The sequence below is a fragment of the Ascidia mentula genome, chromosome 7 (genome assembly GCF_947561715.1).
Source record: "Ascidia mentula chromosome 7, kaAscMent1.1, whole genome shotgun sequence".
Classification (NCBI taxonomy): Eukaryota; Metazoa; Chordata; class Ascidiacea; order Phlebobranchia; family Ascidiidae; genus Ascidia; species Ascidia mentula.
In genome coordinates, this window is record NC_138572.1 from 5,628,832 (window position 1) to 5,652,652 (window position 23,821).

Consider the following 23,821-nt stretch of genomic DNA (forward strand, 5'->3'; position numbering starts at 1 on the left):
AAGCGTCAATGATGCGTTGCCACCGTCACCTTTAGTCGGATCCAAGCTAAACACATTTTGTTTACGCAACATTTCGGCGTATTTAAACATCGAGTTAAAAAAAACATTGAACACTTGTGCTACCTTGAGTTTCTTGAAAGTATCTTTATGAGGAACAATCGTTTTATGCTCTAAGTTTTTGAATGCCCTATCATCAAACGAATACTCTGTACGCACAATAAAATAAAATCGTACATTCTTGATAAAGTCACATGAGTCATGTGAAAACATTCACGACCTCGAATCTGGCTACAATTCCAGCATTGTGACCCAATGATTAATATGATTACCGATATCACCAGATGATTTCTATGTTACTCCAGATATCACAAAGTTGATAATGTCGTTGTATAACTCAAATTTCTGCCATGTGTACCCGTGATACTATAACATGATTATGCCTGAGATATCATCACAATGATAACTCACGAAACCATTGCGTTTCTTACTAAATCGATGGTGAAGATTAGTTCTTATGTACAAAAATATTGATTTTGTTGATTAATCGTCGTTGCCCCCACATCCGTCGCTATGTATTTAAGAGAAAAGAACAATTAAATGGGTTTCGATAAGCTGCATACAGATGGCCACTGTTTTGACCTATGTGAGGTCTCAACAGTGCAGCTTGGTGTGACTATTGTTGACGATCTTGGCGGACAAACAGCCAGACAAAGACTTCCACTTTGTGATGACTATACAATCACCGTCATCCGTTGGGCACCAAACTAGGTGCACCTAAGGTCGAAGCAGTGGCCAACTGTTTGAAGCTTACAGCATTTAAATTATTGGCTTCATGCTTATTTATATAAGTTAAATGGGTTTGTTTTGCCCTTAAGTACCGGCATCATTACACGTGAAAAAGTTAGTTTTTTGGAGAAGGTATCATATTACAGCTACAGACCTATACTGAATGGAACGCGTGGTTGCGTCCTTCAATGAATAGGAGACCAAACAGCTGAATCAGGGTTTAGTTTTAGAATGCAACAATACAATGCAACTGTTAACGGATGTAGTCTGGTAACAATCAATTCTAGACAAGCGGGAAATCGTACCAGCACGAATACCAGCCACGCTCTTCATAAGTAAATCTATCCGGATGCAGCAAACTTACACGACTTCGGGAGACACAACATATGTTAAAAATGGGGTGAAATTTCATACGGGGATCTCTATAAATTTCAGTGGACTTTTCTTGGGCATTTTTTTTTAGTTTTTTGTCCGTATGACAAACTTATGAGTCATTACCAAGCTATAAATGCGAGTACATGGCTTCATCGTTACACGTGCTTGTTTCCGCCTAAACATAGCGTTAAGTGAGCATTGACTTTCTACAAGGCAACACGTGTCACGCATAGAAATTTCATTGGAAATTCGGTGGGGATGAAGTTGATTTATTTGGAGTCGCGAATATAAGACCCACATTAGATATACTTTAAGCGGGCTGGATATACAGAGCCACTATTTCGACCTATTAGGGCTCGTCAGTGCAGTCCTTTCCATATACTTATTAAACGCATCTGCCCATTTCAAAGAAGGAAAATGTATAGAAGAAACATACGTGGTAGTTATACACTAACATGTCTACCTAGTCCTTTTCATGTTAAGCGTGTGAAAGGTAAATGTAAATGGTCCAACACGATCGAAAAATTGAAACAAAAGAAAGTTTATATCCGGACAGCAAACCGCCTAATTTACATACAATTTTCCCCCCAGACAAACGAATTTTTCTTCGTCGATGCGTTGTTGTGGATGACTGATTTTCCATTAACATGTCAAACACAATTCCCTAATCATATAATATTCAAAACCTTTAAGTTTCTGGTGGTGATAAAGCTGCTTTCAATGTCAACAAGCAATTTAAGTAGTTGACCCTAATATTGGCCAAAACGATAGATAAAGATTCATTGAAAACCCATACAAGAATCTAGCTCAAAACCAAGACATTACGGGCGCAAATTAAGTAACTCAGTGTAAAACGTAACTCATTTACGATCAATTGTATTTGACGTCACTTTCTCCAAATCACAAATGTACATTAAAAAACAAGTGTTTAGTCCACAGCACAAAAGAATAAGTTTGTCAAAATTACTTCCTCTAACAGCTTCATATATTTGCACAGGTGTGGATCAAAAAGCAAGCTGAGTTTTGAAGTCAAGTAAATCAATCATGTGCTAAGACAGAACCTCACACGTCAAGTGGGGCGTTAACACGTAGCCTGTGTTTATGCTTGTACCCAATTTAACGTACGTGTGCGTTTGTATCGACACGATCAATGAAGCATGACTTTCTCGCACGCACGTAACTTATATTACATTCCGCGGGTTCTTGTGCTGTGCAGTGCCTTTGAATAATCCACAGCGATCGCTTATTTTTAAAATTAAATTAACAAATCGCTTAGTTTTAAGCCTGGCAGTTTTTTAAACGAATAAATCTGTTCCATCAACAATGATTTGCGACAATACTATTTATTTAATGCATGTGGAATATGCCCTAACTTTAACTGTGCTAAAGCAGTGGTTTCTGTGCTAAAGCAGCGGTTCTGAAAATCCCAAGCAAGGTTGTGTGATGGTTACAGGGCTTCGGTAAATGAGCAAAGGCATGTTTCTTATTAAAAAATTGACATTCAAAGTGCACAATAAGAAGATGGTACGAATGTACAAACCTGCACCCGATAATTACTTCGTCAACGATACAAAAAAACTGCGAAAAAGACCTTGATTTCAGGTACAAATGTGATGCAAGAAGGACGATATTCCCTGATAGCAACGAATTATCAACTATTTTAAGTTTAGTTAAAAAACTACGGCTAGGGACAAAATTACCATGTTTATCTTATTCAATTTTCATGCGGTGGGTAAAATCGTCCAAACACTTAAATAGACCCAAGAGAAGAATATTTTCAAATTTGCTATTTCTTTGTTACCCAATTATTTTATTGATATCCATAAACGTCTATGTTTGTTTCATATGGACACAGCAATCGTTTTGCTTGCTTAAAGTTTATGTAGTTTAAAACATAAACAAACTTAAAACAGTGAAGCCTTCAAATAATGTCCCTAAGTACTGTGACTTGCATGAAACGAAGCACGGTTTCAAAAATCCGACAGAATGCATAAAGTTTCCGTTTTGTGCAACACATAACACACCCTTCTCTGTCCTACACATGGTACCGAATTGCAGCATGGTTTGTTATAGAGGAAGCACAGAGGAAGGGGAATGCAGTGTTCCGTGTTACTCTGCGGCAAATTGACGTTAAACTCGTGCACTTCCCCGAGCACAAAACAAGCTGCGTCCGGTATATGAGAAACAACGGGGCAGTAAATACGAGCAGTTATCTCATTAAAGACAAAACTGCCATTAACTTAATACGGGTGACATTATTGTGTTTGTGACGAACTTTCTGTTTACATGTTTGAAAAAGCGATTCCTCTTTGACAAAGTGTGACGTCATTTTCACGGGTAACACAACCTGGTGGTGGTGATTTTAGTTCGTGACTTAAGCTAAACATCTGCTTTTTATTAACCAACATCTTATCTGTTTTCTGAAATCGGTTTTCACAAATACATAAAATACACGTCCTGCTTTCGTTGGTTAGCGATATCCCGGCTGTGCAAGCGACATTTATTAGTTGCAGCTACCGATGAAGTTAAACGTAAAAAAGCGTATACAATTTTGGTCCTCACTCACCAATAATAAGTGTGTGAAGGAAAAGCTCGAAGAGACGATCAATTGCAACGAGCTTTATTTCAATGGGCAAAAACCACGGCTACACTTACCAACGACCTCAAACGACATATTTTGATTCGCGTCATTGCAAAGGAAATTAAAACAGCGCCTCGGGCAAATGCATGCAAACCAATCCAACAGCTGCATAACTGGGGCAGTTCATCCCAAGCGACCTTGGTCAACACCGGGCATTTTAACCATGGCCGACAATAAAAAACAATAAACAAATTCGGATAACCACTGCACTTTTCTACTTAACGAAAGGCAACATTATTTTTTGGCAGAATTGCCGGAACAATTTTATGGCAAGGAATGAAAAAGGCAAGACCGGAAAGATTCCGTATACGCAAGGTTTTAAAAACTTTGAATGCCAAAAAATTGGAATAGCAAACGGTTGCCTTGTGATAAAAAAAAGCAAAGGAAAGTCTTTTGTGGTTTAGTTGTAAGTCAGGGCTTCTCAAACTTTTGTGTTCTGCGACCCCATATTGAATATAAATTTGAGTGCAGTCCCCTGCGACATTTAAAATACTGCTGATGACCTCCATTGGGGCCGCAAACAAAACTCTTAAAATAAGTGATCCAGTAGTAGTTGTTTTAAAAGAGCTTTTTGCACCAACAGCGTAGCCAGCCCAAAATTTTGGCTTGGGGCCTAATATGTTTTGGATACAAGCGAAGAGGAGTCCAAGGCTGAAATCTCGCTTCCCAAAACAAGAAAGGTCTACGGCTTGCAGTCATTTTAACCTAAACCAGCAACGAAAAGAGGGTGTCTTCCAATGAATAAACAAAAATGTGTTTACTCAATGAATAATACAGCTTTTCGTGTAACACAATATGGGATTGAAAAGAAAAGAGATTTGTACACAGTTTTTGTGAAATTTTACGTAGAAAATATTCTGACAATAGAAATAGTATTGCTTTATGTTAGAAATGGTCTGCTTTTATGTTGCGCTGCAGATTTCACTGTCCGCATGCAATAACCTTGCGAGAGAGATGCAAAATGCTGTGGCCGTATTATCTGATACATAAATGCCATATCTAGGAATCTGCTAGCATGGTACTGATGTGAATTATTTATACAAAAATACTAATGTTTTTGTCATTGATGTGTGTACATAGTATCGATTTTTTACCGTTCAAATCGGAAAGATTTTTTCGTTTTTTGAAATGTTGGCACAAACCTAATCATAGTTTAATTTAATAATCTGTTTTTCTGGCACATATAAAAAACGTAACTTTATTCACCGACGTTTCGCCTGTTATTCAACAAGGCTTCCTAATCATAGTCATCTCTCAAATTCCATACAGAAAAAGTCTTGCTTGGGTAGAAAATGTACAAGCAATCACAACGGCTTACTCTTTGAAATAGTGGATGTTCTTCCCACAACTATTTTTTGCTTTTATTGATGACACCATGAAGCATTGGCGACAAAATTAATTTAAGTGTTGAAAATGTGCATGACGAAATTGGATCAAATGACGACTTAAGAGTAATAATTATTTATGAAGAAATAAAAACTTTTGTGACAATGTTCAGGAAATGCGACACAATGATACTGTTTCAGCAGATCAACGGATGACCGTTTGTTTTTAGAAACAAGTCAGTGAAGTCATTTTTACCAAAAGTTTGTTACCGAAAGATTTTTTGTGAGAGGATTTAAAATTGCTTTTCACGGGTACAGTTTGGGCCGCAACGCAGTCACAATAAATAAACTCTTTTACAAACGAATCGCGTCGCTGCTAAAGAAGAGAATCGCACTGCTCTTTTGTTGGTACTGGATGCGACAGTCACGTGACAGGTCACGCGATACGAAGTTTGTGACGTCATAGTGTGGGCGAGTGCCGCTTTAGCTGCCTTGTTTATTCACATTCTGGGTGGGTGGTGGAGTGTGTGCGCGTGCACGCGGTTGCAGCCACATGAGTTTGTGCGCCAGTGCTTCTCGGTGACGGCGGAAATCGGGCGATTGTGATGTTGAGAATTGTGTATTGTGACGCGTGCTTGGTGCCATTGTTGTTGTTACAAGAGCGATATTACGCATCCCCGTTTGTACGCTGGCGGACCATGAGGCCGTGGCATTTTTGCAGATCAAACACTTACCCATTAGATCGGTTTCAAGTATGTGCTCTCAAAATTTTGCTTATGCTCCAAATACGGTCGTCGTTTTGCTGGTGCTGATATATACAAAGAAATGTGGCTGTAAAGTAAATGGTCCGACAGACATTTTGCTTTGTCAAACTAATTGAATTGCAATAACTTACACTCTATGCACGAAATCAGAGGTATTTGTAACTTTGAATAAAAAAGGGATCAGCATTACTTATATATCCCTACTCTCAAACTCTTATACGTATACTCCTATTTCTTGAACGATCTTGCGAAGCATCTGCGCTTAACACAAGATCACCATGTAATACATGAACTGTAGTTTGAGCAGCATATTAAACATACCAAACTGCGAAACATTTTTCAGCAGAGCCAACTGTTATTTTGTGTGATTCAGAGACTTCTCAAGACGGAAAATGACAATGATTTTCTATAAATTGCTCAATGTATGTGACATAAAATTGATAAGCAGACAAAAAGTTGAGAAACGCTTTAGCCGGGCAGCATTGCCTTTCTGGCCACGCCAATGTGTAAAGTCAGGACTACTCAACCTATACTGGTCGGGAGCCCATTTTGAGATCACTAATTTTGAGGCAACTCCGTGTTACACGCTGACAGTTGCTGACTAAGAGAGAGCATAGATTTATTTTTTAAGTCAGGTCACAGAACAAGAAAGCTTCGTGTTTTACAACATGGGCTAAACGTGTTTGGCCTAAAACCAGAGCATAAATGCTCTGGCGGACAAGTTACAGAGTCCAGGTCACGTTCTGAACATGATTATTATCGGTCCTGTGAGCACAACCAAATTTCTTAGCGAAGTATTTCTCAAGCAAGTCTGTTGATCACTTCCTCCACCAATCGAAAACAAAACGAAATAGCCCTCGGGTAAACTTTTTATTTTATAAATTGGCACTTTCGCTGAGTTAGTTTGCCTTGCAGTGAGTTTTGTCATTGATTGATGAGTTCCCTCACTGTCCATTGTAACCCCACTGTATCAAGCGATGTGTTCCCTTTCATTCATCATCAAACAAGCACTTAGAAACATAACCACAACTTTGTTTATTTGTACGCTGAAATTGCTTACATTACATTGATGTTTTGAGGTCACTTAAATTGCTGGAAGCCAAACTAACTAATTAGTGTGCAAAGGTGCATATACAAATGCCATAGCTACACTGCTTCGGCGTCCGAACCGAAACAACCTGTACAATGGTAATGCCCCTACAGTGCGATTATTGATTATAATTAGCATTAATTTCCATACAATTAATCGGTTCTATTGATTCCAATTCTTCATCAGTAAAAAGAATTTTTTGTTGCAGTGCTTTTGAACTAATGCTCACTGAATCAAAGTAATATGGCATTTGATGCATCAGCGTGAAGCAAATATGTTGACCAAGGTTTCGCAAACCGCCGTGCATTTATTGAACCCTGAGTACATACAATATGGTTCTGAAGTTTCGGTTCCTTTGTTTTTGCTTTCGTCTCCCTATGTGGTCTTTCAAAACAGCACAATCGTTTTCATGGCAGTCTCAAATAGCAGGGAAAATCTGCATTGAAAATTACCTTCTCCTATTACAATACTATTTTGCAGCACAATATGGAATTTACTGCGGGTTTTCAATGGTGCTTTCCAATTGTAAAACACAGTGTTTAAATAATTTAACAACACATTTACCGATTACATTGGCACCAACCTGTGATGCAAACATTACTGAAAGCATTGTTGGCTTTCAGTGCAACTATCCACGATTACAACCGTAAAGGCCTCGAGCTTTTTCAGGCAATAAACTGACCCGTAATGGATAACAACGACATTTTCTGTGTCATGAGCATACATTAACCTGTCAATTGGGTTCTGGACCTTACACTCAACAAAAAAACAGGGAAATTCGATTGCTTGCAAGGCTGCCAGAGGTCAAAAAAACATATTTAAAATTTTACAATCCGTCATATTTTGATTAGTCATAAATTTAACACAACTTTAAAACATCATGTGTTTTTGACTTTGTTGTTTATAATGAAACTATACTGTTAACATTTTGCTTGTCATTGCTGAAGGACAAATAGCGTTCGAAAGAAGTGTTTACTGAAACAAAATATTTCAGAGCATTTTGTCCACAAAGTGATCAACGTTACTACTATGTATATTATATATTATTATAAAATATATATATAATAGCGATTGGTACACACAAAAGTCAATGCAAACTTCCTTAGTGATATGCAATAAAGCCACTGCTTCGATCGAATATATTTTCTCGGTGTGGATTAGGTGTGACTTGAAACGATTTTACACTGTAAAAAAATACATTATTGGCTCTTTTTCCGACACAAGATTGAAACGTTTTGAGTGTTGCGCCACAAATTCGCCAACCCATACCCATTAACGAATATTTAATCCAAACCCTCGTTGATCAGGCGGCCGGGTATCGAGTAAAAGAATTTACCACAGACAATGACGTCATTTGTGTTTCGCGTTTCACGCGGAAGGCTGCCTCAGTGTAACTGGAATTAGGTTCGTTACCTGATCGTCCGTCCCATCGAGTGCCAAGAAAAACAGCTGTGCGACTTTTTCCTGCGACGAAAATCGTTCGTCACAGGTTTTTTTTGGAAAACACATACGTCTGCTTCCAACATTTTTCTGACTACCTTACTCGGGTAATAGTAATTCTCCTTGTGCAATTCAAAGTCGAAAAACGTCGATGACAATCACACCTTTTGCGTCATAGCAAAGAGTAAAGCAGTCCTTTTATTTGAGGGAACATTCTTACAGAACAACTCTCTTCAACGGAACAGGAATTGCAACATAGCTGTGTCAGCAAAGCAAAAGAATATACAGAGGATATCCCCAAATGTTCAAAACTAAGCAGCTCTTAACGAGTAGAATCAAACCATATTCTCGGAATACAAAAAAAAGACCAACTATTTAAATTGATTTGCGTATATTCAGACGTTTCTGTTTATTCCAAGATTTCTTAAAACAAAGAAAAACGGGAAATTGGAACAGTTAATGTTATCCCTTTGTTATAGCCTTATAGATCAGTGTGGTGAATCCCAACATCAAATTGTTGGTAAAACAATTGTGAAGTACTTTCTAAGCCACGAGATACGAACATTGGAACATTAATACACAAATGTATCTTTATGTGTTTGGTGCAGCAGCCAATTTCTTCGACGAGGCGTCGCGAAAATTCCACCGCACAAATGAAAACGACCCAAATTTGTGACGTAAATCCACTTGGCATAAAACCTATTCAGGGTTTCGGTTTCCATTCCTGGTTAATGCCTTACGATTTCTACGTATAGTGTTTGTTGTGCAATATTTAAAGTAAATTATTATTTGCTCAGTGACCACATTTTCAAGTGCATATCGTGTATTTGGCGAGCTACAGACAGATGGCCAATGTTTCGGCCTCATACTAAGTCTCATCACTGCAGCTTGTGACTATTGTGGCCAGACGGCCAGGCATAGACATCTACTTTGTGGTGCCAATACAATTACCTTCAAACTAAGTGCAACCATGTGGAGAAAACATATGGGGCTTGAAGCCTACATATACCTTTCACCGTCGTGTTAATAAGGTGATGCAACCTGTGGTAATGTCATGATTTCGCAATTTGCTGGTGTTGCTATGCAACATGAGTAAATATCATCATTCATCAAAGACCTGAGCTTTCCAACAGGCAAATTTTCACAGGAATGGGGACCGACAGATCTTTGTAAACCTTATATATTTGAATATAATCGCCACAACCGCCTTCATGCTGAGCTCTATATTTAATCCAGCAGTCTGGGACAGCTGATAAACGGCTAAAGAAAGCTTACATTTTCATATTTATTTACTTTATTCCTCACTACGAAGTCTATGCAAATTCCTTTGTAAGATCCCACTATGATCCATTTATACGTAAATCATTCAAAACAACCAGAGATATGCAACTGTAGGCAAATACCAGTATAATTACTAAAGGATTTTGTTTATTCACTCTTGGACTGTTTCTTTGGGTTTGGGCATACTGTTTATAAATGTTGTGAATTCTTGAGTAAAGTTTTTTACAGAACAGCCTGGCACCAAATTACGTGAGATGCGTGGTCACTAAGATCCCGATATAGCCGAACTTGCACAATTTCGATCGTTGTGCGTTACTGTGTTTGCGAAAGTAGTTCAATCATGTGGGTGCTTTCCAACGTTATCGGCTCAATGTAAATACCCTGCTATAAGGCGCATGTTACAACTCCAATAACCTTTTCCACGTATTCCTTCTATTTTTTAACCTATGAGTAAAATGTTGTATATGTGTGACTTTGGACGTTCAAATGTGAATTTCCTTTCTTATGATACAACATTTTTACAGGTTAGGCTTTCGTGTTATTATATGAAGGTCGTATTTTACATCTGATTCGTACAAATTAACGTCTTAGGTCATTCCTTTTTCACCTTGATATGTAAAGTGCAGTTTGACTTTTTGTTAGTTGAACACTACAAGAAATCCCTATAATGGGCCGACAAAACAACCTATTTATACCAAAGTCTGTAATACACAGTCATACCTACACTTAATTATTGGCTGACAAACACATTCCCAGCAACATGAATACCACAAATATGAAACAACGTGTCCACGATGGGTTATTTTTAGTATCGAATATGCTATAGCAACATTCAACATTGCATGAACAATTTCAAGGCAAAACAAATGCCATGATTCAACTTCAGAAACCTGAGTCAAAGTACGACTGGTGTGTATAAGTTCCGTTAAAATATGCGTGGGCGAAACCAGTGATGCTTGTCACCACGGTCGTGTGAAACGGTCGCGTAACCGAAATGACTGTGTTTAGAAACACTCGTATGAAGCGTGTATGTTTTCCTAGTTCGTGTATTTCTGCTTTGTTTTTTCAGATTTAGAAATCGTGTTACGTTTTATTCCCAGTAACGTTGCAAAGTACGCATATTTAAAAACAGATTTTTAAAATTTCAACATGTTATTCGACTGTTTTTTCAATATATCTGCACTTTGAGACAGACTGATTCTTTCAAAAAAATGTGTTTGTAAACACAGACTGATACCACAATAGTATGAATTGAATATGGTATTCATAACAAACACCACAAGCCGAGAAAAACTCCACACAGCCAACCTCATTCGTGTGAACCATTCGGACAAAACACTCGTAGTAAAAATCCTTTGTCAACTTTCATGTTTGCCATGTGAGGCGTTTTCCAGACAAATCGAAAATTAAAGGAGGGCAAACAGTGAAGAAATAACGATGTTTGAGTAAGGTTGGAGCTTCGACTGGAACCAGGAACGGATCCGGAATTTTTTTCCAGTAGAGGCAATTGCTATTCAGAACACATTGACGAAATAATGGCGATTTTGGTCGCTCGACGGGACTCAATCTCGAGACATTTTTTTTTGTTAGTGACAAGTTTTTTTTTTCAGTATAACATCATATTCTTGGCGAAAGTCTCCTTTGGCCCCTTCTGAATCCCCGACAACAGCGATAATCGTGGCCACTATCTGTCGCTTGCGCTGTAATATCAAGTAAGCGACTGACAGTTTTCACCGGTAATAGATGCAGTCAGCCACGCGCATTCACCTGCATATCCGTTGCGCACACACATCCGCTTGCGAAATCTTCTCCACTGTTCAGTAGCCAGATTGTTCAAAATCTGTTTAACAGAAACGGTTACACAGCTGGTCTGAGCCACGATTTTGACATTTACTGCCCTTTGAAAAGGTCCGCAGTTGTCATGACCAGAGTAGGCGGAAATACGGTTCCCAGGACTTTGAAGAGCTCCGTAGGACTTTATTATTACAATTCATGCCACTCAAACAAGGGGGTGGTTGGTTCTTTTATATGTGCTTTTTGTTTACATTGCATTCAGTTGCCAAAATCCGGCGGCAAACTATATGTGAGTGATTAAGTTGCCGGTTTAATTAGGTTCAAACGCTGCTTAAACCTACGTGATTATCGAAATCAAACGGACAAAACATGAAACAACTCAAACAGGCAAAATATACGTTCACGACCCTCAACTTTTAATCGTCTACGAAAAATTGTGCTTCTGTGCGATAACTGGCTTATAATATGGCTTCTTTAAATTGGTACCAGGAGGCAGTTTGTTTGGTAGACATTAACTTAAAGGCAATCCAACCATTGTCTTGGATCCACCGCCAAATACCTTTACTACTAAAAGGTATCAGCAAATATTGGGACCAACAATCTTACAATTTTCCAACACCAATAAACAGTACAACGCATGGCATAAAAACTTTAATCCATACAGAACCTTTCCATTGTGTGTATTTCAGATATTGAACCGACTTATAGTCATTAAAATCTGTCCTCAGAAGTTGAGTGATAAAAGGAAATGTGTTGATTTCACCTGTAGATCATTTCCGTTCACATTTTACCACGTTGCCAATAGGAAGAAGACAAATGTTCAATAAACGTCAAATATTTTCGTTATTTCAATCTTTTACACAGCTCACGTTGTCAAACGTGCAAGTACATCAATACTATTAATACCATGAGGTTAAAGTGGGTATTTTTGGAAGCATCTTTTGTCACGGAAGCGCCCTTTCTTTGTCAATATTATATTCTTATGCTGTCACGTTTTGGACATGGTCATTTCCTTTCATTTAAACGGCATTAGGAGATTTTTGCCTGGCTAGGGTCTTTTTTAGCCCGGGGCACTCGTAAACGCGTAATTTTTGTCAATTTGGCTCGAAATAAGACCCGTTACCTTGAGAGCCACGTTTGTAATACGTATTTTAAGTGATGGTTGATGCTTCGTAATGCTGCTGCTAGGTAAAAGTGGTGTAGCTCCTTATATGTAGCTCCGTATATGTAGCTCTAAAGATAAACGCACTAACAATGGATAAAAACGGATCGCCTGGACTCAACAACACTCGAACCCAGCATAAATGCGTATATTACCGATGGAAGAATTAGCAACCTAATGTTTGCGAACAGTCGAAGGTCAATAAAGAACGATTCAACACCATCTGAAAACATTAATACAGTGTTTACTTTTTGCACAAAATGAATCATATTTACCCCGAGCGTTCTAAACATGGACAGAGCAAATTAATATCAATCAACAAACAAATGATTTACTAATGCAGCCCTTCCTTATCATAGGTTTTGCAATGCTATTATCCCGCACTATGCCCATGAGTAATTACATCAACATTTAACTGTATAAAGGGCGTTCGATGCGTTAAGCCATAAGTAACCTGATTGGCTTGGTTAATTGGCTATTGACGTCACGCGCTGTTATTATGTCGTCAATGGCCGACTAAAACATATAACAACGACGCTGTGTCCTTCTCACCGTGGGGTAATACAGCAACTGCATTTGACAGCTAATGATCTTTGAATATGTTCATTTTAAGTTGTTGTTGCGTAGATGTTTAATTTCTGAAAGCACTTAATTTGCCCTTGTTTCCAAGAAAAAAATTAATTTATGAATTTCTGGCTAGGGGGGATAGGATTAAAATAAAAGTGAAAACAGCCAAACAACAGCGCATACTATACAGTTTTCATCAATATCTAAAATGTCGTTGCAAGATGATTGATTTTCGCCGTAATTAACCTAGTTGCCACTGTTTTGCACCCAGCTGTTCATTTTGACCCAATTAAACAATTCAATAGATACTAAACAGCGCCTTACTCTATTTAAGCGCCAATAATTTCAAAGCTATTCAAATCAAATACGTAACATCTCAAGTTTTCCAATAGATTTTATTGGGGCGCTGCAGTCGCATCTGCATGAAAAATTTTGAATTGTAATGTCGGATATTTTGTCGGCATTGAAAAATAGGAGCTAACATACGTGTTTAAAAAAAGTTTCATTGATTATGGCCCGTATTGTCAAACGCAATGTATAACACAACACGTTATACGCAGCTTTTAATTTCCTGTAGTTTTTCCTTCCATGTCGAATTCAAGTGACCTGTCCCAAAAAATACGATTTCCCCTTTGTTGGACAACATAAAATGTTTCAAATGTTTCAAGTATATTGTGAGTGAAACCTGCAGTTCAAGGAATCGTTAAACTGGTTTAAATTTGAAAAACACTTTTTTCCGTTTCAACGTGGCGAAGGTCGCCTAGACACATGAAGTACCGAGGGCAGAATGTGCTGACAAGCCAAAAACAACAAGTGAACTTTGGAGCGGGTTCGGTGTTGCGTGACGACCGAGCAAACCCGCAATGTTCACGAGTAAACATATTATACATCTTGGTTAGTTTACATCCATCGCGTTAATACAGAATGCCGCCTGTGATCTTGAAAAGCACTTAGAAAACATTCCGTGCATACTGGCATGTGCCTTGTTTGCCTAATAGTTAATTTGGCACCGATCATACTGTGTATGTTGTAACTGCGCCATGGAGTTTTTTAGTGCACGTCGTTACAGCTTTACAATCGATTAAAGCTTCACAACTGCAACCACACGCATCACTAAAGAAAGGTATTAGTCAAAGTATTTTTGCATCAACAAGGTTCGGATAAATTCCACAAAACCTCAACGATAAAAATTAACTCGACATAGCCTACGACAAATTAATAAAAGCATCCCGAACGTCTGGCGAATATGGTTTTATACATTACTGGCAGACGAACAAAACAAGCAAAAAAACCCTTTATGGTGCGTTGCCTCATCTCAATGCATACTAAAAATAGCCCTGACCTAATTAAATGACTAAATTTTGTAGGCAGATCACATGAGAATGTCGTACCTGCTTTTCCCTTTCGTTTGTTTGAAAGCTGTTAAAACACTGGGTAATAAGGGAACACAATGGCCTCGTATAATATAACTCCAGAAGGAAGTAATGCAAAAAAAACTGATTCAAACGGTGTTCTGGCAGGTTGTCAATTGAGCACTGCATTTCTCACCGCATTCCTATCAACTAACTGAAGAATTGTTTAAATCGGGAGCCCTTGAAAACACACACAATGTATTCAACTGTTTTTTTTGAAAGAAAATAACTCAAAACAAAAACGAAAATATCACGCGTTTGGTGAAAACGAAACTTATGTAAGGGTATTGGAAAATACACTTGATACACGTTGGTAGCTTGTGCATTGGTAAACCACACAGAGTTGAAGCCCGGTCGAACACACCAGGTATATGTAGATACGCCAACGACTGAAATTCCAATGTCATGTCGGTCTTCTCAGCACAAGAATTCACGCATAATCGATAACGTCAAGATTTTTTTATACCATGCAATGGCTGCTGCACGTTCCCATATGTCGTTTGAGTTTAAAAATGACTGTGTTCGCGTCATTTGTCATGAGGCTTGCGTAATTGATTCAACAAGAAACTGTACGCTATGTAACGTAACCCAACCACACAAAAGCACTATAACGCGCATCGTATGACAGTCTTCACGTTCGCCAATACACAAAAGCATCAAATAAAACCGCCCAAGTCACCTTGTCCAGTTTCGGCATTCGAATGAAAACCTTTCAACCATGCTATTGTGTTTCAATCAAGCAGGATTGCGGGTTAAAACACGAATAAAACCCTGGAGGGTGCGACCATAATTACTTTTCGAGGAGCTATATTTGACACTGTTGCTTTCAAAACAACAAGCAAAATCCCGGAGAAAAAATACCGCCTGTACAAAACGTTGTTCTTTGTAACCGAATGTTTTCAAGCGAAATAACGACGGTTTATAAAACCCCGCTTCTTCTCTTACGCCATAGGAAACACGTTGGGCGTAACCAGCGTAGGTGTAACACGCCAAATAAACGGAATCAAGACAGGCTTTTTTTTTCAAGCTTTTTTCATCACAAGACATAGCGGTTGTTCGCAAGCAGGAACTGGGTTCGCTGGAGGAGTGGGTGCTGAAGACGATATTGAAGATGTGCTGGATTGCGAGATTTTTCTCGTACGAGAAGTCAGTTCAAGAGGAACCATGTCAGCTGCGTGGGCCTGGGAAACAGGTGGTCGCTTAGTAACCGGAGAATGCCTACTTCCAGCTATAGGAGATTGGGGAGGTTGGTGAGCTTTTGGAGGATGCGTGAAGCTCTTTTTAATGGGAGGTTGGTACTCCGACTCCGAGTAGCTGCCACGATCCGGAGCAGGAAGAGGATAAGCACGGGATGCCCAAGGACTCCTTGTACCTGCGGGAGGAGTTGCGACAGCAAAGGTTGGAGCATTTTTGGCAACAGGGCGTTCCTTTGAATGTTGACGTTTCATTGGGGAAGGTGCACCAGATCTACTATTAATACCACTGCCACTCCCACTGTTGTTGCCACTGCTGCTTCCGCCTCTGGGAGCCTTCTGTAAAACTCGTTGGCTCTCCTTGATTTGAGATATAAGCTTGGCTGTCTCTATTGGGTCGGAACGTACATTGGGTAATGCTTTATTCAATCTTTGGTTGTGATTCTGTGTGTGCGGCGTCATGCGCGGACGCTTAGCGGTCTGTATCGCCTTCATCACACTCGATGAGGATGGAGGCTGGATGTTCTGCTGCTGGCTTAAGGAACGTACAAAAGCTTTGGTCTTTTCAATGGTTGTCTGCTGGTACGGGTCTTTTAATGACGTAGAAGTCTCGCGTACTGGTGCGGGTTTCGGTCCTTGGGCCAGAACCTGATCAATGCGTTGGTCCATGTATGAAGTTCCGCTACGAGGTATAGGGGCTGGCGGTTGGTTGCGATGGCTCATAATGGTAGCTCTCAACAGTTCGCTGTTGAAAAGCTCCGTCGGACGGTGGTGGTTGTTTTCGTTACGGTTTAGTGTATGGGAAGCTGCCTGTGCCGGTCTGTTGTATCTTTTGCTAGCATGAGACGGTAGATTTGCGCGAGAATTAACCATGGAGCTGTTGGGAGCTTGAACGAAGGGTCGGTTGCTTGCTGGTCCAGGGGCGGAACTTAAAATCCGCTGTTGCTGATGGGACAGCGTCTGTTGTTGTGGTTGTTGCGCGGGGGTGTTAATACCGGGCTGACCGCGGCCGTTAACGCCTTGATAAGCTGAAACAAACGACGAGGCGCTAGTGTTAAACGGGTGCACACTGCCACGCGAAGTCTGAGGCTTAAACGCGCCTTCGCTCCGTGGGGGATTAACGGAAGGGACGTGCTTGTTCACAGCATGGGGTTGGCGGTTTGGGGGTGATGCGCCGTTGTTCTGGTTTGTGAATGGTTGGTTGGGGGTTTGTCCAGTTGCGTTGCCCATTGGATAAGTAACCTTCTCGTTTTGGAATATATTCCGTGTCGGCCCGCCGTGTGGAATCTGCGGTATTCCGTCCGTCCTTGTAACAACCAAGGGTGAAAAATTAGGAGTGGATTTTGGCAAAATTGGTCTCTTGGACTGGCCTTGCTTCTTATCAATAGGAAGCTTCACGCCACCCATAGTGTTTCTAACAGCGTCCAATGCTACGCGGTGCGCCGCGGCGTTGCTCAGGTTGCTGAGGTTTTGACCGCCCTGTCGCCTTCCGTTTTGTGGTGGCCTGACGTGGTTTGAAGGGTGAGGTTGGATTCGACGGATTCCGTTGGTGTGGTGTCCGTTTTGGAGTGGTTGAATCGCGTGTTGTGGTCGTTGCTGCGTTGGCATTTGTCGTTTATTAGCATCGTTTTTGTTGCCATGCTGGCCCAAGAGAATAAACTGCCCTGCTTTTGGGGTCTGGTTCATCCTTGGACTTACCGAGTTCCCAAGAACCATATATTCGTCACTCACTGGACGCTTTGGCGAGTTTAAGGTTCTTTGACCGCCAGCGAGATGATGCCCTATTTCTTGGCGAAGAGGAACGTTGCTGTTGCTACCTGGATACTGCGTTGGATTAGTCGGTTTGCGTCGATTGGTTCGAGATTGGCTGATGCTGGGTCGCGCGTCCCTGTTATCGCGCTTAGGGGATTTGCGCTGAACGAAAGGCATCAGTTTCGATACGGCTTCCTCCGATGCCTTTTCGGATTCACCTTCAGTGACGTTGCAAATGCTCGGCCTTTCCACAATATTTGGTGTCACGTCTGGGACTTCCACAGGTGTAGGTGGTTTACGACGAACCGCCTCCGCCACAGGAATATCCAGCATTTCGTAACACTTCACGTTGGCCGACTTCGAGTATTTCACCGCGGCTTCCTGCGATCTTGAACTTCCAGGCGATGAACGTTTCGGTTGGGGGGCGGCTCCATTTCTGTGATTGTTGTGATTTTGCTGCGGATCGCCGTTGGCGCTTATCTCTTTTGTGGGTATTTCCCGTTCTGGGGACTTTTTTTCTACACTAATATCTGATTTTGTGACGAGTTTAGACTCGGCATCCCCATCTAGAAGGTCCTGGGAATTTTTGTCGACTGTTTTAAGCTGCACCATGCTTAACAGCTCTATTTTTGCGTGGTCTTCACGATTTTCCACCGCCTGGGAGTTATCCATGATGGAAGGCTGATGCTTGGTTTCACTTTTTACCTTTGTAGGCAGCTTAGGCGTCTTCGGAGCGGAGTTTTTAATGCTGTTAAAAAACGCTTTTAACTGTGGAGTGGCCGAAAGCGGCTTTTTCGATTTGGTGTTCTCCTTTTTGACGTTGGAATTCGAAACTTTCTTGGCCAATCTTGCGACATCCACATTGTCCCAAAATGCCGGCCTCTTGCGTTTGGTGGTTTTTGAAACATACAAGCCATATTTGAGCTCGAGGGCTTGATTCTGGGGAAACACAAGACATCGTGTTTCCCTTTTGTAAATTACTATAGTTGGGGTTCAAAAAGAACCATAATTTCATTAAGCACAGAATACAGACAAAAATACTAACATGAAAAAATGTTGTTATATCTAGGCACAAATAATTTTTAAAAATAAAAATAATTTTATGAAGTACAGAGGATGTTTTCAGAAGACACTGACGATATACAAAATGTTTATTTGAGAATTACTGCCCAGCCAAGACAAATTACTCGACAAAAAAGCAAGCTTGAATTTTTACCAAGGCACAAGGAAATGATTCCAACACGTCTCCGAGTGTATATTTCTGTGGGATGATGCTTTCGCCACAAAATATGAGTACCTAAAAATGAAAGTGGTCAAGGTGTTTGTCATTGAACGAGACGGAACCAAATACACACCACTCTCTTCTCAATAAATTAAGGTATTTGCTTTGGAAAACGTAAAAAAGGGCGTAGCGCCGTAAAAATAAGAAAACCACTGCACACACTGTCATGAAAAAACAGATATATTTCAAGGTAATCTCCGGGATATGAAAGGTTATTACCTCTCGTGTTACCACGACTCGTCCTGACATTATTGTATCTCATGTTTAATAATCGATATTAGATTTGTTGCGAAAGATATTCCCAAGGCCAACGGTTTTAATTGATCAATTAAATGCTGGCCAAGGTTACAGCGTTCGAGCAAAAACACAACATATGTTGCTTGAACTTTGCCGCATTACAAAGCTAACAACTTCGGTACTCATGAAATCAGGGGTAGTGCGTATACCTCAATATGTTCGGGTTCTTTGAATTTCATGCGTATGAGCTTGTGCAAATGCAGCATTGTGACGTCATGCGAACATCTCAGATAGCGTTTGGTCATTTCCTTGTCAAGCTCCATCCAATCACTGTCCGGCTCCAATTTTCGGGTGCGTCTGATAAATTGAAAAAGAAACAAGCGTTCGTGTTTTGTGAATTATTTCGGTTGAATGGTCGTTTTTCCAACGGTTTGGAAAATCCCAATCCAGGAGGTGGTTTTGACGCAATTAACCCGAATGTGTGAATGACGTACTTTTCTTATTGCTTGACATGCTGCGATTTATGCGCTGTGCATTAGGCTGGCAGTACTCAAACATTTTTAACTCAGACCATTCTTCAAAACTATCTTCGACCCGATCGGGATAAAACGTTTATCGCAGTTTTATTTCCAGTCAACGACGTTCTATAATGGTGATTGGCAGATCAAGAAATTGGCTAGTTACGTCATGAACTTCGGCGCCCAAGCAAAAGTTCAACTACTGATTTAACCTTATCACGAATTGCCATTAATTAAAACCGTTCAAGGCCACGCACCGCCCTCAAAACGGAGAATTTATTAAATATGTGGCATATGGTGATGTTTGGAAGAAATTTAAGTAAAAATGCAACAAAATCTACAGGGGAGTTTGTAGGCCAGTGCTTACCGCTTGTGTGGTTCTATGGTGAGGCAAAGTTTTTTAGATGACTTTCCTGTTTTAAGCTCATCTGCTTCGCCGAGATCTTCGGGGGTAAGATGACTCCATGCAACTAAAATATTAGCCGAGGCTGAGTTTAATATCAACAACAGCAAACAAGACATGGAAATACTGCGCTCCCCTGGGCCCTAAAAGTTCGCCATGCACTTGACGAACAAACACAAGAGAAATCTATCGTAAATCAGTCTCCCAGAGGTTTGGAACGGTTTTATGGTGAAAAATATTACGGTGGAAGCGTTCCAGAATTTTTTTTCTCATATAATGTCTAAGGGGGGACAGTTAAGTTGGATAAACTGGTGCACGAACCGGGCCCAAAGAATAAACAAAATTATGAACCTCGGCGCCCAAGCAAAGGTACTTTTTCTTAAAAACTAAGCAAGTCGGCAAATGTAAAGACGTGCAAAAACAGAGGACGAACAACAGCTAATGACCTACCATCATCCTTTAACATCTTGTGATCGCTCCAAAATTCACGTCTTCGTTTCATTTCATCCTTCCTCAAATCGGGTACCAAGATATACACGATATCTTGGAGTGTTTGGTCGCTGCGAATGTTCAGCAATGGACGGGTCTTGTGTACTTGCACGTTACAAATCGGACAAGATTTGTGGTCAGTCAGGTAGCGTACGATGCAAGTTCGGCAAACTAAAAAAATGCGAATTCTTGCTTGGGGAATAGGGTCGCAGAGAAAACAATTGACAATAAACAATGCTGAAATGTACATTTGGACCTCCCAAAAATATTAGAGTGAACCTGGGACGAATTGTTTAGGCAACTTGATTTAGTGGTTTTATCCTTAACGCTCTTAGGTCCTAAGGCCAGGACCTCGGCAGTACCGGATCCAACGTTCATTTATTTTAAATCTAAATCTTTTCCTGGTTAAGGTGTTCCAAACTGGTGTGTCGAACTGGTACAATTTCTACATTACTTGACCAGACGAAGGCAATATCGGGAAAAAAACGAATTCTCAAAATTTGTTTTCTCAGGTTCAGGCAGATCGGAACGGCGTTCCGGTTAAAAAAATTTTAGAAGGTAAATAGGTTTACTTACACGAATGTAAGCATTCGATGATGGTTGTGGCGTCCACGAAATAGCCATCACACAAATAGCAGGTGAGGTGGGCGTGTAGTTCTCTAACACGCAAACTTACTTTTCGATTCATTGCAAGGTTTTTAGCAAGAGTTGCATTAAGATTGTTATGTAAACGGTGCTGCAAATAAAACACAGTTTGCACTATAACAATATCTACCTTCGCCGGGGTATCGTTTATTTTAAACGAAGCTGTTGGATTCAGCAAAGCACTTGTGTACACAAAGCGGTTTTTACACTTCCGACAAAATCAACATGGCAGTACTACACTACTTAACTAATACGTTTAGAAATATCGTCGTTCTAAATCTAGCTAAGTTTAATACAAGAATTTGGTAGTTGCCGAAGGCCAAAAACAAACCTAAGTAGGGACTAAGAAAAAATAGCGTTCAGTGCACGCTTTACATTGAATACAATAAAACTGTTGCGTTTTATGACATAATAATAGCGTTTGTCACCTAATAAAGGAATGTCATGGGTTTGTGAAATACTAGTTTATTTAGTTTGCAACATACTGAAAAATGTGATGCAAGTCTCAAGGCCGAAGGCTAACGCGTGTCCTGCGAGGCGCGCAATTGCAACAGGAAACGAAATCTACAAAGGCCGCGTCATCATAAGTTTCAGGCGTTACAACGCGCGCCCTTTTTTGCCCGCCACGCCAAAGACCAGGCCATGTATTGCATTACAAGCCTTTTTCTTTTCGTCACGTTGGATATAATAAGACTGTCGGCGTGACTACAGCGGTGGTGTGTACATGTCTGGACGCCTGAAATGACTAGCTGAACTTTGTATTGCTTCTCCATACTCTGGCCTACATTTCTGCAAACTAATTAGCTTCCTAACGTTAATTATAAAAACCAAACTATATTAGCTACCAATAACTACACCCACTACAGTTCGAGCAAATTCAGTACCGCTGCATAATACACAAGCTTTCTGAACGCACATTGTCACAAACAAATTGGTTTTTCAATACGGTGTACTCAAAATTGAGGACTCCCTGTCTACCTGAATGGCAGAGAGATCATCAGCAAAGCAAGCCAGACTGCCTGCGGCCATATTTCATAGATATTACTGACCTGAAAACGAACATGGCTGCACCCCCGACCTATCAGAGCTTGGTAGTGAAGTAACTCAAGTATTTTGCACTAGACTAAGCCTAACAGCGTGTTTGTGCGCGGGCGGAAAGGCGAGAGATTTTCCGATGCTATCCAGGAGAAAGAAAGAGAATAAACGCGCGGGCGGAGGGAAAAAGGTGCATCATTACAGCCTGTGACGAAACAATCGTTGCGTTCTTTCAATGGGCTGTTCTCTCTTCTGGTTTCACGCCCGCACCGACAGCAGGCCACTACTGGGGAAACAGCAACCAGCAGTCGTATATAAATACATTCGCAAATGCGTCATGTAGAGAATACGCGTTTATTATAAAGCGTATTGATGGCCCAAAATAACAACGCTGCTTTCACAAGCGTTGTCTTGCGCAATACAAAACACAATTGTCAGCATATTTACGTATATTTCGAAGGACATTTTTGAGGGTTAAACGCTATAAACGAAAAAAATTATTCATTAACAAAACAAATAGAAAGTATATGTGGTGTATTTATGTTTATATGTTTTTTGTGTGTATACTGAAATAAAACCAATATTTAGTGGAATTCAGTTGAGCTTTAAACAGCTTCTAGAATACGTCGTACTAATAAGTCGAAAATCAACTTTGCGGTGTTTGGTTAAAAATCCACCCATCAGATGGTGAAAATTTTTTTCGCAAGAGAAACGATTTCGAAGTGTGTTGACTCCAAATGTTTACTAACATGAGCAAAAAAGTCATTTTCACTTCAAGTTCACAAACCGTGTGTGCGTAATTACGTATCAACAAATAAAGTGAGGAACATAAATAAAGGGAGATTGACACCGCCACGTTAAAAATATGAAATATTTAAATATTCTGTTTATTTTAGGTTTATGTCAAATTTAGGCACATCGTAAATGTGCACAAATAATCTTCGGTCGAATTCCGAAGACGTAGAAATATTCGTAACACTAAATGAACATAGCCGCATCACTAAATGTATATAAAGAGTAGCAAAATATTAGATTTTTTAGCACTATGCAACGTAGATGTACAATATATCGTAATAAGCAAAATCTTGATTAAACTCAGAATATGATATTAAAGCGTTGTACATTTTCGCTTAAAAATGTGTTGGTTGCAACCAAAAGCTGCATTTGAGCAATTGTATTTGTTGACCACTTTACACTTTACTGCTAAAGTTTTTGCCGTAACCTTTACATATAGTGAACCAGAACATGTATAAGGTAATAAGGCCACGGGTAATAAGGGCCGCTAACCGACCACTTTGATAAAACGAACAGTTCCTAGACTTTGTATATCATGATGAGATATTACATATTTTATAGTGGGTGAAACCTTTGCATATGATTATATATTTTTGAAAATGGTTGGCAGTGAGCTTTATTATTACCCCCAGGTGTCTGATGCCCTGATAATCAGAAATGGAATGGATTTCGTCATACCGCTTGTTAAAAGCCACCAGGTTATGGTAAACCACAATGCCCAACCTTTTTACAAACCTCCATTCAGACCAACAAGTCTGCGGTATGCCAAGAGTAATTGAGAACGTACTGATCGATTGGTTGCCTAAGTACCGCTGTACAAGCTTATTGAGCCAAT

The 23,821-nt window shown here is 40.0% G+C and overlaps 1 protein-coding gene across 1 annotated transcript; it reads right to left on the reverse strand.

The window, feature by feature from the left end:
• Positions 1-14,836: 14,836 nt before the first annotated feature.
• On the reverse strand, positions 14,837-21,243 carry LOC145908126 (uncharacterized). Its single transcript, XM_082995318.1, has 6 exons — positions 21,088-21,243; positions 20,473-20,682; positions 19,987-20,089; positions 19,311-19,458; positions 18,799-18,879; positions 14,837-18,521 (listed from the first exon to the last, which is right to left on the reverse strand). The coding sequence occupies exons 1-6, from the start codon at positions 21,197-21,199 to the stop codon at positions 15,660-15,662; spliced, it is 3,516 nt and encodes a 1,171-aa protein (XP_082851444.1). The 5' UTR covers positions 21,200-21,243; the 3' UTR covers positions 14,837-15,659.
• Positions 21,244-23,821: the final 2,578 nt, after the last annotated feature.

Excerpts from the sequence above, each read along its gene's own strand:
- LOC145908126 (XM_082995318.1), bottom strand. The coding sequence starts at position 21,199 with ATGAATCGAAAAGTAAGTTTGCGTGTTAGAGAACTACACGCCCACCTC. Across the intron at positions 20,090-20,472 it reads CAAGATGTTAAAGGATGATG|TTGCATGGAGTCATCTTACC; the intron begins GTAGGTCATTAG and ends CTAATATTTTAG. Across the intron at positions 19,459-19,986 it reads ACCATAGAACCACACAAGCG|ACGCACCCGAAAATTGGAGC; the intron begins GTAAGCACTGGC and ends TCAATTTATCAG.